This window comes from Colias eurytheme, chromosome 12 (assembly GCF_061535395.1).
Source record: "Colias eurytheme isolate Ceu_HAF_F1 chromosome 12, ilColEury1 Martin Lab GWU primary, whole genome shotgun sequence".
In the NCBI taxonomy this organism is placed as follows: domain Eukaryota; kingdom Metazoa; phylum Arthropoda; class Insecta; order Lepidoptera; family Pieridae; genus Colias; species Colias eurytheme.
This window is the reverse complement of record NC_142991.1, coordinates 3,307,527-3,330,450: the sequence shown is the minus strand read 5'-3', so window position 1 is coordinate 3,330,450 and position 22,924 is coordinate 3,307,527. Positions and strand designations below refer to the sequence as shown.

The following is a 22,924-nucleotide window of genomic DNA, read 5'->3' as shown; positions in this document are numbered from 1 at the left end:
TGTAGAGCCAAGCTTCTAACACTACACGCCCTAACTCTACAAGGCCTAACTTCACAAACTCTACACCTTAGTCAAAATATGTGGCTTGGCCATTTCGCTACATTCACATCGGCGTAAGGTGAAAAATTAATTCACTGTTCATTACTTTTGTGTTATACAATAGTTCTTGTAGTAACGAACGGCCAAGCCACATATTTTGACTAAGGTGTAGAGTTTGTGAAGTTAGGCCTTGTAGAGTTAGGGCGTGTAGTGTTAGAAGCTTGGCTCTACATGAGATCTGATAACTTTTTGACAGTGCGAATCATATGGGCTCGTCTTGGCAACATTTTACATGAAAATGTTTTTGGTGGGATTTCATTTATTTTTGTAGGTTGTTTGTAACAATTTTTTTTAACAAGGAGTACCTATACATATATATATCTAGGGGAACCAAGTTTTAGATTATTAGATTAGACCTCTAGCGTCATCAAAATTTAATTTAAAATTACAGGTCTCATACAAACTCCCATCCCCTAGTTTAAGGGGTTTGGGGATGAAAGTTACAAGTTTTATAATTTTTTTGTTGTTTGTGTGCTAATACTAGCTTACATACAAAATTTTCAGCTTTCTAGGACATTAGGAAATACCTTAAGAATTTTGATGATCATCAGTGAGTCAGTGACGAAATTAGCGTTTTTTAGATATAAATAAAATCTGAAGTATAAAAGCTAATGTAATTAAAACTTAATACGTTCAATAAGTCCGCTATTGACAATATATCCCGAAAATTTTGTTGATCTAGCATAATCCAAACCCAAGTTATGAGGGTTCAAAAAAACGTCGAAGCGCTTCGAGAAAAGGTAGGTAGTGCCCGTGCGCCTCGCTTGGCTCGTCTTGGCGGGGGCACTACCGTGCCCCCAGATATCTAAGTAATATAATAACTATGTGAATATCGCTCATTTGCTTCTATAACGTGACAAAGTCAAAATCTCAATTGTTGGGAAAACGCATTTGAAAGTTTAAAATTCCTGTAACTTTTTAATTATTATGCTTAGACTATTCAGCTCAATACAACATATTAAAACGTTCTCGTTTTTTTGAATCAAATTGTATTCAGAACAATAAGTCGGTTATTAAATTTATTATGATTATTTATTTCAGAAAGGGCCCTTCTTGTTGCGTTTTTCTTGTAAAAAGTGTGCAGTATTGCGTTACAAACAGATATGTATCATTTTTCTTGAAAAAAAAAAATTGAATAAAAATCTAAAACTTTACAAGTTATGTCGTATTGTTACGTTTTATTGATAATCAGTAATCTAAATGTATTGGAAATTTTAATTAAAACGTGTTACTGTAGTAGAAATCTTTTTATTTTTGTACTTTGTTTTACAAAATGAAAGATATTTTTGCGAAATTATTGTGTAACTTTCTCTGAAATATAAGTAATATACACATTTAAAAAAAATATACAATTATAACCAGACATTAATATTTTTTGTTTTACTTTTACTCACAAACGTTGGCAATTATAATATTACGACCCGCCCCGAATTCGCACGGGTGCAATCCTGATACCATCGATTTTTCTGAAGACTTTTTCATGTGTTAAATACTTAGTAGGTAAATTATTTTGACAAATCTCGTAGGGTTCAGAATGCGTTTGCAATGCAGGCGGAAAATAATGTAATTATTTACATCACATTAGAAACGTCAAAAATAACAGTTCATTCACCTATTTATGGATGCTATTATACAATATACATATAAACCTTCCTCTTGAATCACTTTATCTGTTAACAAAAACTGCATCAAAATTGCAAAATGGCAAGCATTCGGCCGGGGAAAACGACTTTGTTTTATATTTTGCTTATCTCAGTAATATTAGGAAACTAATCTTTATTGCGGGTCCCGGTCATACATAAATCAAATAAACATATTAATAAAACAAATCACAGGTTCTTGTCTCGAGACAGCTTCTTGATCTCTCCTAAATTCCAGTAATCTTTCAGTATTTCAATTTTCACGGTGTTGTTCTTCGGAAAAAAAAATTGACACTTGAAAATGCAGGTTTCCTTGCAGGATTCTCTTTTAGTTGACGGGGCGGCACAGTTTTTTTTGTGATGCTTTCGATTCGTAGGACTGTCTTGCATTTTTTGACTGATTTGTAATATTTTTTTTTTTCATTTTTCTTTATTCAGTGGTATTTTTTACTCGTTTATGCTATAAAATAAATTGATTGTTTAATTCATTTGTATTTCGAGAATCGGTATGATCTTTTCGTTTTTCTAACTTAAGTGAATGTAAAATAAAATAATGAATATTTTCTCGTACAAGATTTACAAGCTTCCTAGACCGTGATTCCATCTGAAAAATAAATTAAGTAATCAGACAACATTTTTATCATTTATAATGCAACATTGTAGCGTATTCGTTGTAAAAATGTATTATTTTTTATCAAGAATGTGTTAACTTGAGATAACCAACATAAATACCAAACATTTTGTACTTTTATTATTATCAACTGTAACGGAACATCTTAAATTAACCAACAAAAAACATTGTTTATTTCAGCAACAACGGGACAATCCTATGTAAACCGTAGCATGCGAATACTATTTTTACTACAATAATGACCCACATACAAATGTCCCGTTATAGCTGCAAATATAAATCAGTAAAAAAACAAAAAGCTGTACTTACCTTTCAGCAAAACCGTGATACAATAAGCTGTTACGTTTTTACCGCAATCGGGCAGCAGTTTCCTTCTCAAGGGAGCAGCGACAACTGACTTAAACCGTTCTTGCATTAAATTCAAGAGCAAAAAGAGATTTCGCTAAACCGATAGTCGCCGACATTTTCCCTCATAACTCGGTCATTTTTGGAGCTAGAAATATCGCGTTTTAGCAGCAAGTAGAGCGCGATGCGACGGATTCTACTGTATCATTATTCCATAACGATACATATGCTCGTTAACACGTTCTTGTCGCAAATGAGCGATATGATGTTTTAATGTGTAAATAAGCAAATCATCAAATTCAGAACATTTGATGATAATATTAGTAATTAAGTACCTAGTATATTAGATTCAATAAATCCTGAACGGCGGTTTTCCAGAGGTCCCCAGGCAACGTAAACGCCGCTGTTTTAAATAGATAATGGTTTTCTCAAATCTCATGGTTTTCTCATCACGTAAAGAAAAGTGCATTAAATGTATGCGATGCGATTCCTTAATTTAAAAGCTTCAGCAACATAAGAACGGTGTTGACTTTATAATTGACCTTTGTATTTTAACTAAATATTTCTTATACCTAATAGAAGGATAAATTTAGTCCTTTATCGGGAGTAAATAAATCGTTATTTTATAAATTAGCTTCGATAATGAGTTATGACGTAGTTTGCTAGAGCTATGATTTCACGGAAACTATAAAGAAACCAGTTTATTACAAACAAATGCAAAGTGCAGCTCGATCCAGGAAAGTAATTAATTTTTTTGCTGGAAATCTGAAACTTTTAGTTCTCAGAGAAGAGCAATCATCGCAAATAATGAGAATAACTAAGTCTTCTTTTGGTATAGCGTTATTATAAAATGGTGGTGTAAATTACAAACTATTTTACTAAAGACTTCCCTGGCATTTAGGTAATCGGATTCCTTTTGATTTCTCGAAATAAAAATGTTAGTTAATTCCTTTGATAGAAATGTTAAAGTGCAATAAAGGTGTGTTTAATTTTCATTAAATAAGTTACATTGAAATGTATTTTTTAATTTTTTATGATAGTTTGTAGGTATCAATCTCACTCTCGGGGCTATTGAAGTTGAGTTTTAAGGCAAGACCAGAAAAAAATAAAAATTATTATCACACAAAATAATGAAATGGTCGTAAAATTATCATCAGCATCCGATATGAGACTCATTTATTAGTTACAAAGCGAATTCTGCAACAACTAATTTCACATTGTTTCTCAATGGAAATCTATCAAACACACTTGTTTAGCATGTAAAACATAATATGATATATTGAGACAAGGTATGACATTGCACAAAATATTCAAGAAGTACAGTTAAATCTGACCTTGAATACAATATGTTATCAACTTCAATCATTTTTGGGAATCGCATCTCGCTCGTGATAAAATTTATACTAAACTATATGATAACGCATATTCGCTTGGCAATAAGATTGTGGTGACCACTGGCGCCGAGAAATCTAGAATTCATGCATAATAAATGATGTTAAAACAAACCTATGGAAACGGAGTTAACTATTGAACAGGAAATGATACGGTCGAACATTTACTAAGATTATTTTTTTTGTGTAAAATGGGTTTACAAGAAAATAGAATCATTGATTGCAACATTACAAGGGGATTTTCCATTTTATGTGTTATCACAAGCCACTTCAAGACTTGCCTAATGCGACAATCCCTGCAAAACCTATTTGAATAACATAATGTAACACCTTAAAGGTATACCACAATGAAAGCAAAGAACTGAAATGAATTAAAATAGGCGAGTCTATTCAAGAAAAATTTGACGATCAACTCTAGCTAAGCAAGTGAGTCCAATTGTGGTGTCCTTTCGTTGTGCAGAAGAAGACTTGTTTTCATTCTTTCATACTTGAGCTTAAGCTTAGGGATATTTAAATCGGCTAGTGTAGATTGAAAATAAATGTGATGAAAAGTAATATGTATCCACAACACCAAGTCGAGTATGGCAAGTTTCAATAATTCGTCTTAAAAAAAACGTTCAAACGTTGAGGGCTTAGGTAGGTACCCTATTCGAAATTTCGTAGCGTAGCTTTTCGTAGGTATCTATCACATTTCCCGATTCATAATATTGAATCTACAACTTAGATAAATATGAAGTCACTGTCATTGTCGTTGCAATACTATTTATTGAATATGTTAAAATAAATTCATCATAATGATTTAATACTTGCATTTAATACTTGCAATAACGTAGTAAAAATTATTAACAAATTCCATCCTAACATAATTGACAGGACATTTAATAATTTATGATCGTTTTAACATAAGTCGTTCTAATAACGTAGTAAATAATAATATATAATGCATTTAATCAATATTCATTCATCATTGTACTTATTTATAAGGTAAAACAAAACGAGATAAAAAATCAAAAATAAATCTTTGAGCTGTTTGAAGTCTTCATAACCTATCTTTAACGCCGCGCCGTCCTAACTCTTTTGTAAACAATTTTATTTTGTTTTCGTTGTATTTGGTAAACAAAGATTTTGAAGTAAAACTGTGCTTACTTTTATAAAGTCATATGAGCCTCGGGCCTCCGGCAAAGATCCGCTGTTATACAGGGCATCTACAGTTTAAAGCATTCCTAGACAATCAATCATATTACTTTAATTGATTAATAATGGCATTAATATGTATGCTCCAAGTACAAGGTTAAATAGAAAACACTGTTTGTAGAATTGCGTTCTAAATGGTCATAGGAATTATAAAGGCGCGATATAATGTTCCAATGACTTGCGACTATATTTGGCATATTAAATTAGAATTCGTTTCCATTGTAGGCAATAATATTATTATGTCATTCTAGGTTTGCGAATAGTACCTATTAGCAATTCTTAATTGTTAGAATAATGACGACTCTGAGTCCCAATAGTACCTATTAGTGGCCTATTTTAATAATTGCGACGTATTTCGGCAAATTATGACGAATAGACGTGAAGATAGATACTACAATCATAATGTATATTAACTCCTTGCAATAGGGTATGTAGGTGGTTCATATAATAATTGTAGCGATTTACCATTTTTTGAAAATTCGCACAATACGTAGGTATGCAAATTTCCGACGGCAAAAATATGTTAATAATTCGCACTATTGAGGATCTACTGTATTTCGCTATAATCAATTAACACTATTGTGAAAAGAAACTAAACCAACAAATATAACTGGATACACTGAGCTTTTGAATGGCGTAGGAGCGACTTCAAACTCACTTTACACTGCTAAGAGTAACGTAAAAATCGTAGAATATCTATAACCATGATGTACACGGCTCAATGTCAGATATCAATGCACAGATGCTTGATGGACAGTATCACCTGTGCCTCTATCTCGCAATCCTAGATGACGTTATCGATATATCTCTAGATATTGTTCCTTCGATAAAATTCAGCTGCTTCTTCTGCATCCATTACATTTGTCGCGGATCGCACACACGTTTCAACGCGGTCGCAATGAACAGTAAGTAAAAGTTAATTAATTATTTAAAAGTTATTTATTTAATAAAAGTGTAGGTTAGGTTAGTGAAGTGAATAAGAAATGAGCATTGTATTCATAAGGAAATTAGGATATTTCCACTCTTACGTAACATGTTTGAAAATTTCGTGATAATTATTATGTAAGAAGGTAGTATAGCTTAGTGATGAGTGATGTGGCTTAAAAGCTTCGCTTATTATTTATGCAGTGTAGGGCTTTATCATTAACATATTTTCGTATGCTTCTGGTAAGAAATTATTCGGTAGAGTCACGGGGTTTGACATACAGTTAGATATTTTTGCAAAGTAGGTGTGTGTTACAAAACTAATAACCTACTAACTACATAATAATATAACCTACGCGCCAAATCAATGACTAATGTGTCTGAATGACGTTAACTGTTATAAATTTTAATTTAAGTAGGTACGTATACCTACCCAAGTTGTAATTTTTATTCCCATTATTATTAAATCAAACGTAAACTAGATGTGTTGAAATGTGAATACTTAGTAGCAAATAATTATGTACGTAATTTAGGCATACCATTAAACCCAAGAATTACCATTATTCGAATAGAACTCACGCTACTGTTGCAGTTCGGGATGATTACATAATTATTCATTCATAAGCTAGTTGACAGTTTCAGATGCAATTCTGAACTAACGTTGTCTGAAGTCATTTCCTTGAATTCAAAATGTCTAGAATATTCTTGAGAGATCCTACCTTTGCCGAACGTGTGCCCTATAGGTATATTTATTAACTAGCCAAGTGCTCACAAGACTGATATAATAATATAGTTTCCCGTTTATTGTCACTTTATTGATAAAGTAGGTTTTAAAAATGTCAGTTTACTCAGAATTTTTTGAACAGTTTCCTTCGGTTGAAATCACGTGCTGTTTTTTACCGTTTGACCGTTATCTTAAAGAGGCAAGCACTTGAAGAAAAAATATTGTAAAGAGCTGCGATAAGAGATTACAATTTACTGAAAATCGTTACGTAGAATATAATCTGGAAATTTTCTTAAATTACTTACCTACTTATCTAAATGGTTAAAAAGTTTTATATTCGTCATATTTTTTGAGTATTTAGGTATTGTGGAATCATTCAATCATTCACCAAAATTGTATTTTCATCTTCATCACGTCAAGATCTTTTCACAACTCTTTACTATTATCTAGGTACTCTTGTGGTCAAAGTAGTCAAAAACTATTACTTAATAAATTATTTGCTTTGAATTATTATTAGGTACATAATACATATTACATATACAATTCTAAAATTTAAATGATGACCTTATGATGACAATCAGTTTCTAATTTATTGTTAGATATTATTCATATTTGCGAGAAATTTGTTTTGTTTCTCCAAAACTTTCCACTTCCTGTCTCAGGTGCAATTCAGATCTTACACCCACGATTCTGATGGCATATTGAAAAGTATTTAACGTAAAGCGTTCTTTAAAACTTATATTACTTTTAAGTTACGATTCTATTTACATACACTCGCACATTATATTATAAAGATCTTTTGAAGACATGGTTAAAAGTAATAACTCATAATATTATTAATGTAATATTTACCAACTTTACGGACGTAATTTTTTTGTTCACAATAATGTAAATTTTTAGGTATTTTAAGAATAATCTGTAGGTAGTGGATACTCAAATTAATTAGCGCCTGTTTCATAATTCATTGATGAAGCATAGTTAGAATTTAGGTAGAGATTTTACTTAAATATGGGGTTTGTTAGCTAATTTGCTAATAGACTTAACTTGAAAAGAACTATTGTGTGGTTCATAAAATGTGGCATTTTAATAGCATTAGCATCTAAACCAGATTCAAAATTAAAACATTTATTACAAATATGTAATCAATAAATAATAAATTCTTATTCATTTCTTTCAGCTGCCCTCAGAGTAGTGTGTTTCGCGGCGGCGCTGGTCAGCGCCTCCGCCTTCTCAATAGAATTGAGACAAGATCCGGAGACGTTATGCATCGGCCAAGAGAACTTCTTGCGCATTCCTAAAGCCGAGAGCTGCACCTTCTACTTCCAATGCTATGCTGGACGGTCGTACTTGATGCAGTGCCCGTATGGAGCATGGTTTAATGAACAGGAACAGGTGGGTTGAATGAATTTATCATCCCACATATACAGGAAAAATACGGGTTATATCCAACCATAAGAGTAAAAGCTGTTGTAAGCTCATAAATGGTATGCTAGTTAAGTAGTACAATGGAAAATACATGTTTAACGTTAACTGCGTTAAAACATATTATATTTTCCGTTAAAATGTTTATGATTAATTAATATCAAATTTGAAAAAGCGTTTTAAGCCAACAATAATGTTTAAGAATTTATCTATAATTTATTTATCTATTTTTTTTGTCTTATCAATAAATCATTAAATTATCTTTCATTTATAGGTATGCGATTCGTCTGATCCCCCAGCTGGTTGTGAAGTCGAGCAAGAACCAGCTCCGATCCCACAACCTGAGCCCGAACCCGAGCCAGAGGTAGAAGAATCCGAAGAAGTAGAAGAAGCTGAGCCAGAAGAATCCGAAGAAGTAGAGGAAGTTGAGCCAGAAGACAACGAAGAAGTAGAAGAACCTGAAGCAGAAGATAACGAAGAAGAAGAAGCTGAACCAGAAGATGACGAAGATAATAGAGAACAATCAGAAGATCAGGTTGAGGAAGAGGAGGCTGAAACAGAGGAACCCGAAGAAGAAGCGGAACAAGAATCAGAATCTTCAGAAGAGTCAGAAGAAGCAAACAGACTTAGAAAGAGACATATTAAACAAAACGACATTGATATGCCAGAAGAAGGTGATATTGAATATGAAGAAATTATACCTCTTGTGAAAAGCAAAAAACTGAAACACCACGATCACGATCATGATGACGACGATCATGATCATCATCATCATCATCACCACGATCATGACCACGAACATGACCATGACCACGACCACCATCACGATCACGACCATCATGATCATGACCACGATCACGACCATCATGATCATGACCACGATCACGAACATGACCATGACCACGATCATGACCACGATCACGACCATGATCACGATCACGACCATGACCACGATCATGATCATGACCACGACCATGATCATGAACATGACCACGAACATTCTCATGAGGATCAACTTGAAGGTTCTGGTGAAGCTCTTGAACAAGCGCGTAAAATATCTAATAAGCGTATTAAATTACAAGAAGAAGTTGAGAATGAGGACGAAGTAGAAGACGAGATCAAGAGATCGAAGAGACAGGAGGAGAATGGCGATGACAACGACGATGAAGATGAGGATGTTGAAGATGATTTAAGAACAGTGTTTAAGAAACGTACCTTAAAACAAGTTGAGGATGAAGACGAAGACGATGATGATGATGAATCCGATGTCAAAATAATCCGTAAAAGAAGACAAGTCGAAGACGAGGAAATTGAAGAAGAATCTGACGGTGAAGAAAAACGTCGTAAGAGACAAAATGACGAGGATGAAAATGATGAGAATGGTGACGATGCTGATGATGGTGATAATGATGACGATGACGAGGAAAGCCGCAAAAGACAAAATGATGAAGAGGATGAGGATGATGACGAGGATTCTCAGGATAGGTTAAAGCGTCGTAAAAGACAAGCTGATGATGAGGATGATGAAGATGACGATAATGACGACGAAGAGCGCCGTAAAAGACAGAACGATGAAGATGAAGACGATGATGACGATGACGATGATGATGATGACGATGAAGCTGAAGATAGATTAAAGCGTCAAAAGCGACAAGCTGAAGATGAGGATGAAGAGGGATCTGGCGATGAAGAAAAACGCCGCAAGAGACAAAACGATGAAAACGAAGATGATGAGGATGACGAAGAAGAAAGACGCAAACGGCAAGAGGATGAAGAGGATAATGAAGAAGACGACGACGAATCTGGCAAAAAACTAAAGCGTCAAAAGAGACAAGTCGAAGACGAAGACAATGAGGAATCTGACGTTGAAGAGGAACGTCGTAAAAGGCAAGAGGACGAAGATGAAGATGAAGAAGATGACGATGAAGAACGCCGCAAAAGGCAAGAAGACGAAGAGAATGATGATGAAGATGGAGAGGCTGAAGACGATGATTCTGACAGTAAATTGAAGCGTCAAAAGAGACAAGCTGAAGATGAAGAAGATGAAGAAGATTCTGAAGATAGTTTAAAGCGTCAAGAGGAAGAAGGTGACGATGATGATGATGATAAAGATGATGACGAAGAACGCCGCAAAAGGCAAGAGGATGAAGACAATGACGACGACGATGAAGATGGTGAAGAGGATGATAATGACAGTAAATTGAAGCGTCAAGAGGATGACAACGATGATGATGATGATGACGATGAGGATGAAGAGAAATTCAAACTTTTGAAATTAATTCGCCGATCTTTAAAACAAAGTGATGATGACGAACAAGAAGATGAGGAAGAGACTTTGAAGAAAATGCGACAGGAAGAATCTGACGGTGATGATGATGAGGATGACGAAGACGCTGAATCTGATGATGTTGAAGACGAAGATGAAGATGATGATGATGATGATGAAGAATCAAAGAAACTGAAGCAAGACGATTCGGAAGATGAAGAAAATGAAAGTGTGGAAGAAGGAAATCTATTCTATAGATGGCTGCACAGAACTTTCGCTTAAGACGTTGGTGTATTTCAAACGCATCTCCATATCGAGTGCTCCTTTGAAATGAAGTAGTTATTAGTTATTTATTATTAAGAGTTATGAGCAGAATCACTTTGTGCAATTTTGTAAATATTTGACGTGAGCGTGTAATAAATTTATTTCTTGCGTATTATTTGTTTGGCATTTTATCCTTAGCTTTGCCATTAAAACTAGCTTTACACATTACAACATCACAACTTGAACCGAAAATGAAACTAAATGAGATAATGAGACAAATCCAAACCTAGATACTATTTATTTGAATAGGCACTACGTTTCATATGTAGATCATATTTTAAGAAGGGTTGAATTAATTTAAATAACCATTCCCTTGGAAGAAGGTAACATTAAAAATAAATTTATGAACCTCCGTACCTTTTGAGAATATAAGGAATAAACGATACCTTCTTTATAAGGTATTAGGTAACACTCAACTTCATTAAAATCGAAAATTCTATAGTGAATTCATATTTTATTTATTTTTATTTTAGTTAATTTTGAAAATATAATCCATGTGTTTGAGAGTTACGTACCTATGTTCTCTTTTATTATTAAAAAAAACTAATATTTTCTACATTATGTGAATAACGTTCCCATAGGGAAACGTGTTTTGTAATGGACCCCAATACAAGCATTGCAACATTTCTTACAGAAAGGACACACGTCGTTCCCCGTACGACCTCAGCAGCTCTAAATCAAATTCTCTATATATCTATGTAAAAAACGAAATTTGCAAGCAGTCTGGACGTATTCAAGATCAGATATATTTCAGAAGTGTTATCAGTTATTTAGTTCTAGGGTATTAACAAATGTGTCAGATCCCACAATGTAGCTAATAAGCTAGCACAACCAAAACAAACGGTACTGAAATAAAACATTTATTTATTTGAATTTTTCCATTTTCCATCGGCTCTGAAAGCAGTTTCTACCGAGAAGAGCTAGAGACTCTCTCTCTCTTCTATAAAAAACTCGTCGTTAATTATATAAACTTTACAACATTTTTCATTTAAAAATGTAATTATTGTGCCACAAAAATGCCCTGTGGTTCCTTAGAATAAATTTTTATTGTTACAATATATTTTCATGGACATCAAACCTATTTAATAAATAGCAAATCTAGATAATATTATGTAGTAATTAATAATATCAAATCTTATTTATTTTTCACTTTTCCGTTTATGGAGTCCTTTTTTTTAACGTTATTATTTTTTTTCTGGTATGAATGGTATCGTTTAGTTTAACTTGGTTCAAAATATAATAATAGAATGGATTGCCATATTATTTACAATTAATAAAAAAGAAAGTTTAGCTACTAAATCTGTTTGTTGTTGAATGTATGTTTCTTTGGGTAGGTTAACTATACAAACATATTGTTTGACGCAAAGTGTAATGGACTAGGCAGATCAATATAACAAAAAATAATACACTATGACTTAAGTGGTAATACTTAGTGGTACTTCTGTCAAAAATAATCTTATAACCTTTTCGATGAATTTTTATAGTATTTTATATCAACTATACATCTTTACCATATAGATCTATTGAACAATTAGCTATCGATCATAGCCATATATCAACATCCTTTGAATTGTGTCAGGGTATAAAAAATAAAAATACAATTCGCATTCAATTTAGCAATTTATTACATCATTAATATACAAAATAAATCTCAAATACAATAATAATAATATAAGTAACACAACCAAAGCAAAACATTAAACATTGGATTTGAGAGATACGTTATATGTCGCGGAGGCCCGTTCAGTGTTGGCCGTAAATGCATTCGATACAATTTCCATATAAGTACATTAACTAGTTTGACTCGATTTAGATCCTTCCTCAACTCCCTGGCAGTAACTCCATCTGGCAACACTTCTTACAACGGACGCTTCCATCCGTGGAAAATTATTACAAGATTAATACTAAAATAGTTACAAAAATAAATATCTAAAATTGTAATAATAGCAAGAGCGTTACGATTTATGCAAGCCACGATGCTTTGAGCGGACAAATGTTATTTTTTAAATATTTTTTTTTTCATCATGCAACACTACTACGGTTTAGGTAAAATGGAAGTCAAGTTTGTTTCAAAATTGTTAAAAAGTCATTAAAAAGTCACATAATATGTGTCAGTAATATACAAATCTAACTTGGTGATTAAAACATTTCTTGATATTGTTAAAAGGTATACGCGATGTTTAAACTTCAACAATTTATGGTCCACCTAAGGCATGGTATAGAGTAGCTAACGCGTAGATATGTGATGTATTAAATCAATAGTATATTCCGCGCGATAAAATATTTACGCAAATGTAATTCGACAATTATTAGTGACAGAAAAAAGGTACGATATTAATGTTGAAAAAATATTGAATTGTTAATTTTGTTAGCTAAACTGAAAGTGGAAAATTAGGGGATTATGAACATTAAATACGATTACATATTGCGTATATATTTTACCGTCGCAGATTACAAAAACTACCCCTAAGCGTATATAATGTTTGTATACCTAGCGCTTTACAAACGATATCCATACATGACCAGATACAATATATTCTACAAAGACTTTACGATACCATCAAACAAATTTCAGTCGAGATATTCACCAAACTTTTTTAACGAATTCCGTTAAAACAAGTCAATGAATACAGTAAAAATTCACTTCACGATATCGTAAATTACAAAAATATCACGTTTACACATTGCCGCTTTGTCATATCCATGCAAATATAACGCCGAAAAGGAATCTACAAAACTAAGCAAACAAAATTATTATACAAAACTAATAATAATACAAACGGTGCGTTTTAAAATATCATATCAGAAACGAGAGGAACGTTCAATAATAATAAATAAACAAAACATCTATATACAAATAATAAAACCATGCTATGGATGCGACAAATAACAATACAGCATACAATTCCGTTCTTCGAATTCCTCGAAATAGCGCCACCTAGCGGCGTTACATGAAAATATCACGTGTACGAATACATAGTTACACTCGGTTAGTACAAAAATGACGATTTCTTAACCACTGCTATAAAATTTAAAGCGTGCTCTTAACTTTAGTATCAAATCCTTTAGTTCAGTATAAAAAGTACGAAATAGCTGCTGTTGTATAAAACTGTATAATCTAACGTCGACACTTAGTGGGGGGCCGCCGGGTCAAAACAGCCCGAGGTCCTTCTTCATGTTGGTCTGCTTCCACGCCGGGAGCAACGCGAACTCCTCTTTGGTCATGCCGAAAGCCTCCTGCGAAATGCATAATGCATACTTTAAAACATTTGTATCATATACTCAATGAAAAATATTATAATATGTGCAGAGGACAAAATTAATATACAAAACTTTTTTTATTTAACCCACACCAAGTGCGATATTTAACAAGTGTTTTAATTATGTTGTATCATAATAGACGGCTTTAATTTATACATAGTGTGTACTATAAATTATGATTGGAATTGAGACTCTTCCAATAATTCAAGCATACTTACCTCGAACTGCAGTAATTCATAAATGACTGGAAATTGTGAAAAAACATTTTTTTATAGATGTATAGTGTGTGCTGCGTTTAAGTGTGGCAATATGCAATATGTTATATACAGGATGCTATCTACTGCGCTCCGTGTGTTGCGTGAAATGTGTTATATGTAATAAAATGTGCATAGTTGTGGCGCGGCGTGCGATACGTTGTCACTGTGCGTGTGCCGTGTATGAGACTGGTGTAGTGGTTTTGTGTATGTCTGCGCTGTGTTCTGAGTTCGATGCATTGTGAGTTGCGCATCAGAAATGTGTATTGTGGCATTGTATTTTACGCTTTATGCAGTGTGTGCTGTTTGCGGTGTGGGAGAATGAAGGTGGAATTCCTCCATCGAAAGAGGTAGGATCCTCGACCGGTTTGCTCGACTGGCTGGCCATTACCCGATGAATCATGTCGGAAAGTTGTATTTATGCTCTGTAGCGAAACATTTCGCTTGCGAGATTCAGAGCCAGGTGTCGCTACATGCGGGGTGTGGGGAGTGCGGGGTGCGGGGTGTGCTGTGTGCGGGGTGCGGGGTGCGGAGTGTGCTGTGTGCGGGGTAAGCTGTGTGCAGTGTGCGGGGTGTGCTGTGTGTGCTGTGTGCGGGGTGTGCTGTGTGCTGTGTGCTGTGTGCGCGGTGTGCTGTGTGCGCGGTGTGCTGTGTGCTGTGTGCGCGGTGTGCTGTGTGCGCGGTGTGCTGTGTGCGCGGTGTGCTGTGTGCGCGGTGTGCTGTGTGCGCGGTGTGCTGTGTGCTGTGTGCTGTGTGCTGTGTGCGGGGTACGCACCGTGAAGTGCGGCGAGGAGAGGTGCCGCTCGAGGTGGTGCGGGTCGACGAGGTCGGGCAGCGGGCGGCGCTGCAGCGCACACAGCGGCAGCAGCACGGCGCTGGCCGTCACGCGCGACAGCTCCACGCACGCGCTCACCGCTTCGCCCGCCTTGTACCCCAGCTACAACCCGTGCGAGTCTTTACAGTGCACTTATATACTAAACCATTACCCTAACCTATTCTATCATATTTTACATGGAAACTAGACAGTATGTGCAGTCACCGGTCCGTAACTTGGCAAAAAGCATTACAGGCGCACAATTCATTTTTACGTAAAACTGAATTTAAAAATAAATGATGGAAATAACTATACATTAGTAACGAGCAATAAAAGTGACCAGTTTTAGTTCGACAAGTACATTATGTGCTTTCGCCACTACGCTTCGACTTTGCGAAGTTACATGCCAGGGACTGTATGAAACATAGATCTGTAATGTTTTGCTTTCTCAAACAAGAATGTACTGAATCGATTGCAGTGAATTTGATAATTATAAAATTTCCTTGATTTAGCTTGTTTAAAAGTGATGCAAGCAAAAACCTTAGCCCAGTAAGTTTATGAAAAAGAAAAAGTTTGTATTTTATAGCAGAAGTAGTTGTAGTTGATAAAATGGTACACAATATTGCCTAAAGATCACGATATCAGTATCAGCTCAGTAAAAATGAATTATCTTTATAATTACATCCTTTCACCAATTCATATACCGTCGTTTTCCAAGATCTCATTTCATTTACTATATTTTCATAATGGAAAACGGCAATATGGCATAGGTCTTATAATTAAGAGTACCCACAACCTTATATTTATACACGTATGATAGTCATATTTGCGGTGGCAATAACAAATTAATAATTTGGAATTACATAAAATCCTCTATAATTATTATGCTACCCTTCCTGCTATCCTAACTCAATTCACCAAGCCCTCCCCGCTATTCACCACCATCTCCGAACCTTGTAGAACATTCGAGGACGCGGCGCGCATTGCAAACCTAACAAATCCCTCCCCGCTATCCACCACCGGACCCGAACCTTCTAGAACATTCGAGAGCGCAGCACGCGTCCACGACATCGAACCTTCTAAACATTCGAGAGCGCAACGTGTCCACGTCACTACCGTTCTAGAACCTTCCACTCACCGCGATGTTAGCCTCAGCCGCGTCGTCACAGTCCCGCCACGTGTCGAACAGCGCGGTGAAGGCGTCGGGCTCGAGGCCGGCGAGCGCGAGCTGCACGTCGGGGCGCGGTGCGGGCGGGGGGAGGGCGCCGCGCGCCGCGCGCCAGTACGCGTCCGCCGTGCGCAGCGCCGCCGCGCGGAGTGACACCCAGCGGGATGCGAACGCGCCCACACCTGCACATACACACACACACAAACACATTTTAAATATAGTAGATTGAGGTATTCCTCGACCAATTATTTCCGATACACTATTGTGATTGGTTTAGCAGTTTCCTTACAATAAAAGAGTATATTAGGGGAACATTTTTGATATAAAATAAGTTTTTTGACAGCTCTTTTAGTTATTAAATTATCACGTGTATTAATATTAATTACACGCGATAATTTCATAACTAAAATTGGACGTATTAAAAAAAACTGAAGAAGTTAGAAAATGAGATAATTTCATTTATTCTGTTATTTTTGTAGATAGAAGCATATAAAATCCAAATGTAATATAAAACAATTAAAAAGTAATACATACCGTTATTCCTCTCGACGGGTTCGAGCTCCCCGTCCTCCCCGCGCGGCCACCAGCCTTGCCATAACCACACACACTTGCCGTCGTCCAATAGGAATAGAGCTGGAAATGTAAAAAAAGTAATTAGATTAAGGAAACAACATTTATTTTTCTGAATGCTAAAATTATCTAAAGTCTAATTTACCCAAGAATAATAGTTAGAGAGAATCAATGTATGTATAAGTTTGTAATATTGTTATGATTTCAAAATAATATTCAATAAATAATAAAAGTAACACTCACCAGGTTGCGAGGCCGAATATAGCTCCTTCTGTTCGAACGGGAACGGCGTCACCAGACTCTCATGACGCAGTGGTGACAACACTTCGTGCGCCTCAAATTGCCCGCTCAAATCAGTAAAGTGGAACAACCTCGGCGTCACATCCCCACCCGCCTCCCTCCCCGCACTCAACACTGTGTTATAATACTGCTTATTGGCAACACCTAACGCCTCCAAAACCTCTTTTGGCTCCTCGCCTTCCTTAATTTCCACCACTTTCACATCTACAGCCCTATCGCCAAACAAATGCTTCGATTTCCTCGCAATTAATTTGTTCGCTAAATCGACAGCAACTTGTTTCGTGTGCTTCAAGCTTCGCGATCCGTGCCACACGTAAAGACACGCTTTTTCTGTATCGATGAGGACCAAAGAACCGCGACTTCTAAGCTGTCTGACAGAGCACGGCACTTGTAAGAGGTACGCTTCGTTGGTCACGTTTCCCCTTGTTACGTATAGGCGGTATTTGTTCTTGTCCGTGTCTCGTTTGCCCTGATGTATCACCAGGTTGCCTTGGAAGAGATTCATAAACGCGGGCGGCTCGTTTCCTTGCGCCACTCGGACTTGGGGACCTTTTCCTTTGTCCAATTCAACGGTAAGCAAAGCCGCAGCACCTTTCTCGTTGGATGAAGCATCTTTGCCTTGCCAACAGAAATACGCGCACCGATCTCTACCCGTAAGGTTGTGTTTCGAAGGTTTTCCATTTAGCTCCCTACCAGAAACAGTTATCTGATAATCCCATTTGATAATATAACTGTCTCCTGAGTAAAATTCACTGATTTCCGATTCGTTTTCGACTTTTTGATAGTCGTATTCTTGAATTAACCATTTGCATACTGATTGCGTTTTAATTTCATAATGCCGCATCGACTCTTTGTCGTAGTAATGTGTTCCTCGACCGATGTGGGATCCTTCTAGAATGAGATCTGGATCCTGGTACTCGTTGGACCACATTTCTTCAGCATCACAGGGCGTTAATTCTACGGCGTTCGACTTATTTTCTTGTGGTTTGACTTTAATGACTCGACTGTAATCCGGCCAGTCGAGGAATTTCTCTTTGAACAGAATAGTCTCCATATGTTGTGTGACTTTGGACGTGATCGCCCAGTCGGGTCGACTTTTGGAGGATTTTGTTGCTATTGTTGTGTCTTTCCTAGCACCTTGATATTCGGCCGCATTCAAAGGATTTATGTGACATTCCTCATAGTTGTATCCATCGTCGAAGAGTTCTTGCGCTAACTGTGCGGCCTGCCGCCTACTTTCCAGGGGCACATTTTTGCCGTACCAAATATACATTTCTGAACCAAAGTCGAAAACGATGACTTTCGTTTGGTTCAGCATTGCGATCTTTGGCACTTGGCCCCAGTACTCTTTGATTGGCACCAATTCATCATCCATGACTTCATAGCACATGTTTGTTTGCACGATGCACGACTCGAATATTTCGTCCTCATCGGCGTGGCCAGTTTCTACGGGACTGTATTCCTCGATACCGTCTGTCACACCGAGAAGTGACCAGAACTGATTCCAATGTTTGTTCGAGTAGATTTTGGTTTGTTCGTCGATTTTGATGATCGACGTGGCGTTCTTGCAGCCGAGATCTTTTGTGTTCATAATGTGATTTGCGATATCAGTACTTCGGTTCCTGGAAATAGGGAAAATAATGCATCAGTACACCTATTCTTTCTAATGAGATTATAAAATAGTTTTATCATGTCAGTTTTAAAACGGAAAAAAAAATTCAATATCTATATTTTTACTTACTTTTCAATAACATTAGCATATAGACCAATGTAAAGGAACAACTGATCGGGTGTGATGAGAAGGAAGCAGTCGCCGCGGTTCACGTTAGTGTGTACGGGCTCTACAAGTCGAGTCTGAAAATAGCAGTTTCAAATTAATTTCAACTTATACTTACTATAATATTTGAAATGCGAAAGCATGTTCTTTTATTTCTTTCTTTCGTCGCAACGGAGCAAGTTTATAATATGTTTTTTGATAATTAGATATTTAGGTGATTAATGAGTGAAAAAGGCTACTTTTTACCGTGGTAAAACATTTCATAAAAAGATAATTTATATACATATTATTTATTTTTTCACATATTTTAATAAAAAAAAAACTGAGACGGTTGACATCGTGTTTCGGAAAATTGTTATAAATATTTAACAACTCACTTGCACCCGTCGCCTGCCCTTAACATGCAGCAGCATGAGTGGCTTCGTGCCGTGGCTCGGCACGTTTGTCGCTGAAGCGCTGCGCAGCGCTACACTAGAGAAGTCCTCCTTACTCGCCAGCGCTGCAAGCGCTTCAGCTGCTAGACCGCAGTTTGCTGTCACTGGAAATTAGGTGGGTTAGGTCAGTAATTTTGATATCTCTTTCTTTTATTCTTCGACATAGTTTAAAAATTTAAAATGAACTGAGTATCAATTTCGCACGTGGTAAGGAATTTTAAGGTCAATTTCTTAACAAAATTATGGAAATCGATGATACAACAAATTTGCAAATATGCGTATTTGTAGCCACCCGAATGATCAGCCGTATCATTTAATGTAACAACGGCGTCAATCGTCTAAGAAAAGTTAATTAAAGGCTACTATTTGATAATAACCCTAGGCTATAAATAAAACTGCTAATTTTACAGTTGACTGAGACATATTCACCATAATATCGAAGAAAAAAGAGGAACAAGCAGCTCCACACTCACCCTTCTCCTTAAGGAACGCGTCCCTAGTGGGCAGCGCGTGCGCGCGGTACTCGTCGCGCAGGTCGGTGCGCGCCGCCAGCGCCTTGAGCGGGTTGCGCGACGCCGCGTGACGCCGCTCGCGCTTCGCCCGCCGCGCGCACTCGCTGGACAACCTGATACAATACAAAAAATTGGTTGTTTGTAAAGTAGGTTTACGATCGAGATGTTTACGTGATAACGTCTTATTGGTGGCAGCGCTCGAGATGAGACGGGAGATCGGTCCGTCTCTCTCTCGTTATACCTGCGATCGCGCTCGTGAGGTTTTGGTGTGACACAAGTTTCTAAACATGTCACCCGACTAAAACGATTTTAAAAACGTTATCACGTCAAAAACAATTTTTTAAAGACAATTCAGACTATAGCCTTCCCCGATAAATGGGCTATGTAACACCGAAATAATTTTTCAGATCGGACCAGTACTTCCCGAGATTAGCGCGTTATAGATAAGCAATATTATATGCGCCCCCTGGTTTTACACGCGTAAATGAGTTTCTTCCTAATATTCTGCTAATATAAAATGTTGTCTTAGATATTGCCTATAACAGCAATGTATCTGTGAAAATTGCCATCATAATCAATGCCAAAACAGGCAGAAAGACAGTCACAGGGAGAAAATTGTAAAAAAATATATGCTAGAATTGCATTAATGTACTTATAATATATATTATACAATTAATGTACTTTAATATACATTAATGTACTTATACTATATTATTAAGGACTTAAGGACTTGTACTTATTATTAAGGAATGATGTATGCGCGATGTACCCAAATAAATAAATACCGTGTGCATTCGTATACATTTTGATGTCTGTAAAGTCGGTTTACTGACGATAGTTGAACGTGACAACGTCCGACTGTGCTTCTTTGTCGCTCGTTCCACGCTCTCGCTTGCACTTGAAGCCTTACATGGAATGCCTCAGAGCGAGGTAACGCCGCATGAGTCATGTTTTTTCGTGCGTACAGCCGGCGCTATCGAATTATAAGACGTTGTCACGTCAAAAATCTTACATTATATTCTCCCCACATCGTAAAAAGCGGTTTTATAATATTATAGACACCAATTTTCTTATGGTATAGATCAGCCATACTCACATTTGCCTGGACGCACTATCAATAGCATCCAAATCAATATCGAGCTGTTCCACAGGCGCAGTTTTATCCAACTGCTGTAGCGGCGCAAAGAACGCGTGGAACGTTTCGTCGTCCGCGCGCGGGACTCGCACCGGGCACCCGGGCTTTTCAGCACCGGGGGATACTTCTTCGTCTGTAAGCGATTATAGTACTTAAGCTATAGGTGATAAGGATTATAATTTGTTTGATGTTTAACAATATTTCATAGTTATATACTAAAAAGTATTTATGATGAAAATAAAAGTGTTTTAAATGATTTTATTTAGTTCTCATTGTTGTAAGCCGTAAGGGGATGGAAATTAACATTTATGGGGTTTTGCGTTCTTTAAATGCGATATTATACAGTATAATAAAACGGATAGGGTTAAAAATTATTTCAGCAATTTTGAATTTGTTTTGAAGAAATTTTATATTTTTAGTTATCTGTTCTGATCTAAAATCATCTTCGGTCATTCTTATGTTCAGGTAAGCATTAGGTGCAGTATAAAATGAATAACAACCAATGTAACTCACTCTCATCTCGACTAATGTTCTCACTGACGGAATGACTGCGTTTGAAGGACTCGCGATCGATTTTGGGCGTCTCTTTTGGCTTGACATCGACAGCTGCACCCATAACCGCGCACGAAGCAGAACGTAGCGGGCCTGATGCGAAGCCATTGGTAGGGGATGTTGGCGCTTTTCGTGATCTATTGAGAAAAACATAGTACATTATTAAATATACTTAAAAATAGTAACAAAATAAGTTATAAAATTAAGTAACAAATAGATATATTAAATATAGATGGCATTTTATGCTGTTGAACTAAAATTATGATCATAGTCATACTATTTGGTTAAAATATAATAGACGTTGGTACTGTAAAATTCCATTGAACTTCTCAAGCAAATAAAATTCATATTTTATCGGAAGTTCGTATAACAATAATATTGTCAACCACATTACGTTACATAAAAGGCTAAAACCGTACAAACAAATTACTATTATCCGTAAAGCGATACATAAATAAAATGGCTCCCGCTAACATATACCCATGTTGGTCCTCGAGGTCGTATTAAGGAAATACCAATTACGCAGTGACACTGTATCGCAGTAAACTGGACAAGAATGTGATTGAAGTACGCGTTTCAACATACAAAACCTTTTAAGGTGTTATTCCTTTCCGAGATCGTGCGATATAACCAATACAGACGTCATTCGAGATAGTTTACAACTTAATATTGAAAAATGTCGATCGGGTCGAGAATTGCTGCCTTTAATGTAATTGCAAAGTCAATTTACAGGTCATAAAATTGTATTTATTTTATTGACTTCCAAGACAATTATTTCCGGTTGGGAACAAAGAAATGAAATGAAATTGCAAAACAAAAGAGACGTGTGTATTATTTTTTTTTATACGTAGATAAAAATAAAATAGTTTAACATGACTGTTCTATATTGTTTGGTTTTGCCAGTCTTTCTAGTGTCTATAGGACAGTGCTTGTCCTCTCGACTGATGGTAAACTAAGATGTAGCCTAAGATGGAACTCGCTTCCCTACAAGGTACCCATTCTCTCTTCTCTTGAAACAAAACCCACCTAAGTGTCGCCGCACACGAGCCACTCGCGACAGCCACAAGCACTGCCACGAGAAGGTAGAAGCGTGTAGCGTGTGGCGGCCACCGGCGAGTCCATATAAAATGTATGAAAAGTTCAGGAAATATGTCGGTGGCGGCGTTTTGTGGCCGGTGGCCGGTGGC

At 36.4% G+C, this 22,924-nt stretch overlaps 2 protein-coding genes across 6 annotated transcripts in view; one reads left to right on the top strand and one right to left on the bottom strand.

Annotated features, from left to right (window-relative positions):
- The first annotated feature begins 5,854 nt into the window (after nt 1-5,854).
- LOC149903863 (uncharacterized) lies at nt 5,855-11,072 on the top strand. The gene is made up of 3 exons (XM_090107967.1): nt 5,855-6,205; nt 8,126-8,340; nt 8,645-11,072. The coding sequence occupies exons 1-3, from the start codon at nt 6,022-6,024 to the stop codon at nt 10,916-10,918; spliced, it is 2,673 nt and encodes an 890-aa protein (XP_089964093.1). The 5' UTR covers nt 5,855-6,021; the 3' UTR covers nt 10,919-11,072.
- A 1,489-nt stretch (nt 11,073-12,561) lies between these two features.
- The window catches only part of LOC149903862 (uncharacterized), a 149,542-nt gene continuing 139,179 nt past the window's right edge, over nt 12,562-22,924 (bottom strand). For 4 of the 5 annotated variants that reach the window (XM_090108304.1, XM_090108306.1, XM_090108307.1 and 1 more), the window contains 10 exons: nt 21,699-21,874; nt 21,147-21,318; nt 20,012-20,163; nt 19,482-19,642; nt 19,069-19,181; nt 17,271-18,949; nt 16,992-17,090; nt 16,428-16,639; nt 15,251-15,412; nt 12,562-14,197 (listed from right to left, as the gene is read on the bottom strand). In XM_090108304.1, the coding sequence (XP_089964430.1) occupies nt 14,111-14,197; nt 15,251-15,412; nt 16,428-16,639; nt 16,992-17,090; nt 17,271-18,949; nt 19,069-19,181; nt 19,482-19,642; nt 20,012-20,163; nt 21,147-21,318; nt 21,699-21,874 (3,013 nt within the window). In that variant the 3' untranslated portion in view covers nt 12,562-14,110. The remainder of the gene's footprint in view (nt 14,198-15,250; nt 15,413-16,427; nt 16,640-16,991; nt 17,091-17,270; nt 18,950-19,068; nt 19,182-19,481; nt 19,643-20,011; nt 20,164-21,146; nt 21,319-21,698; nt 21,875-22,924) is intronic. The other variant, XM_090108305.1, reaches the window with a different exon arrangement.

Excerpts from the sequence above, each read along its gene's own strand:
- LOC149903863 (XM_090107967.1), top strand. The coding sequence starts at position 6,022 with ATGTCAGATATCAATGCACAGATGCTTGATGGACAGTATCACCTGTGC. Across the intron at positions 6,206-8,125 it reads CAACGCGGTCGCAATGAACA|CTGCCCTCAGAGTAGTGTGT; the intron begins GTAAGTAAAAGT and ends CATTTCTTTCAG. Across the intron at positions 8,341-8,644 it reads GGTTTAATGAACAGGAACAG|GTATGCGATTCGTCTGATCC; the intron begins GTGGGTTGAATG and ends TTTCATTTATAG.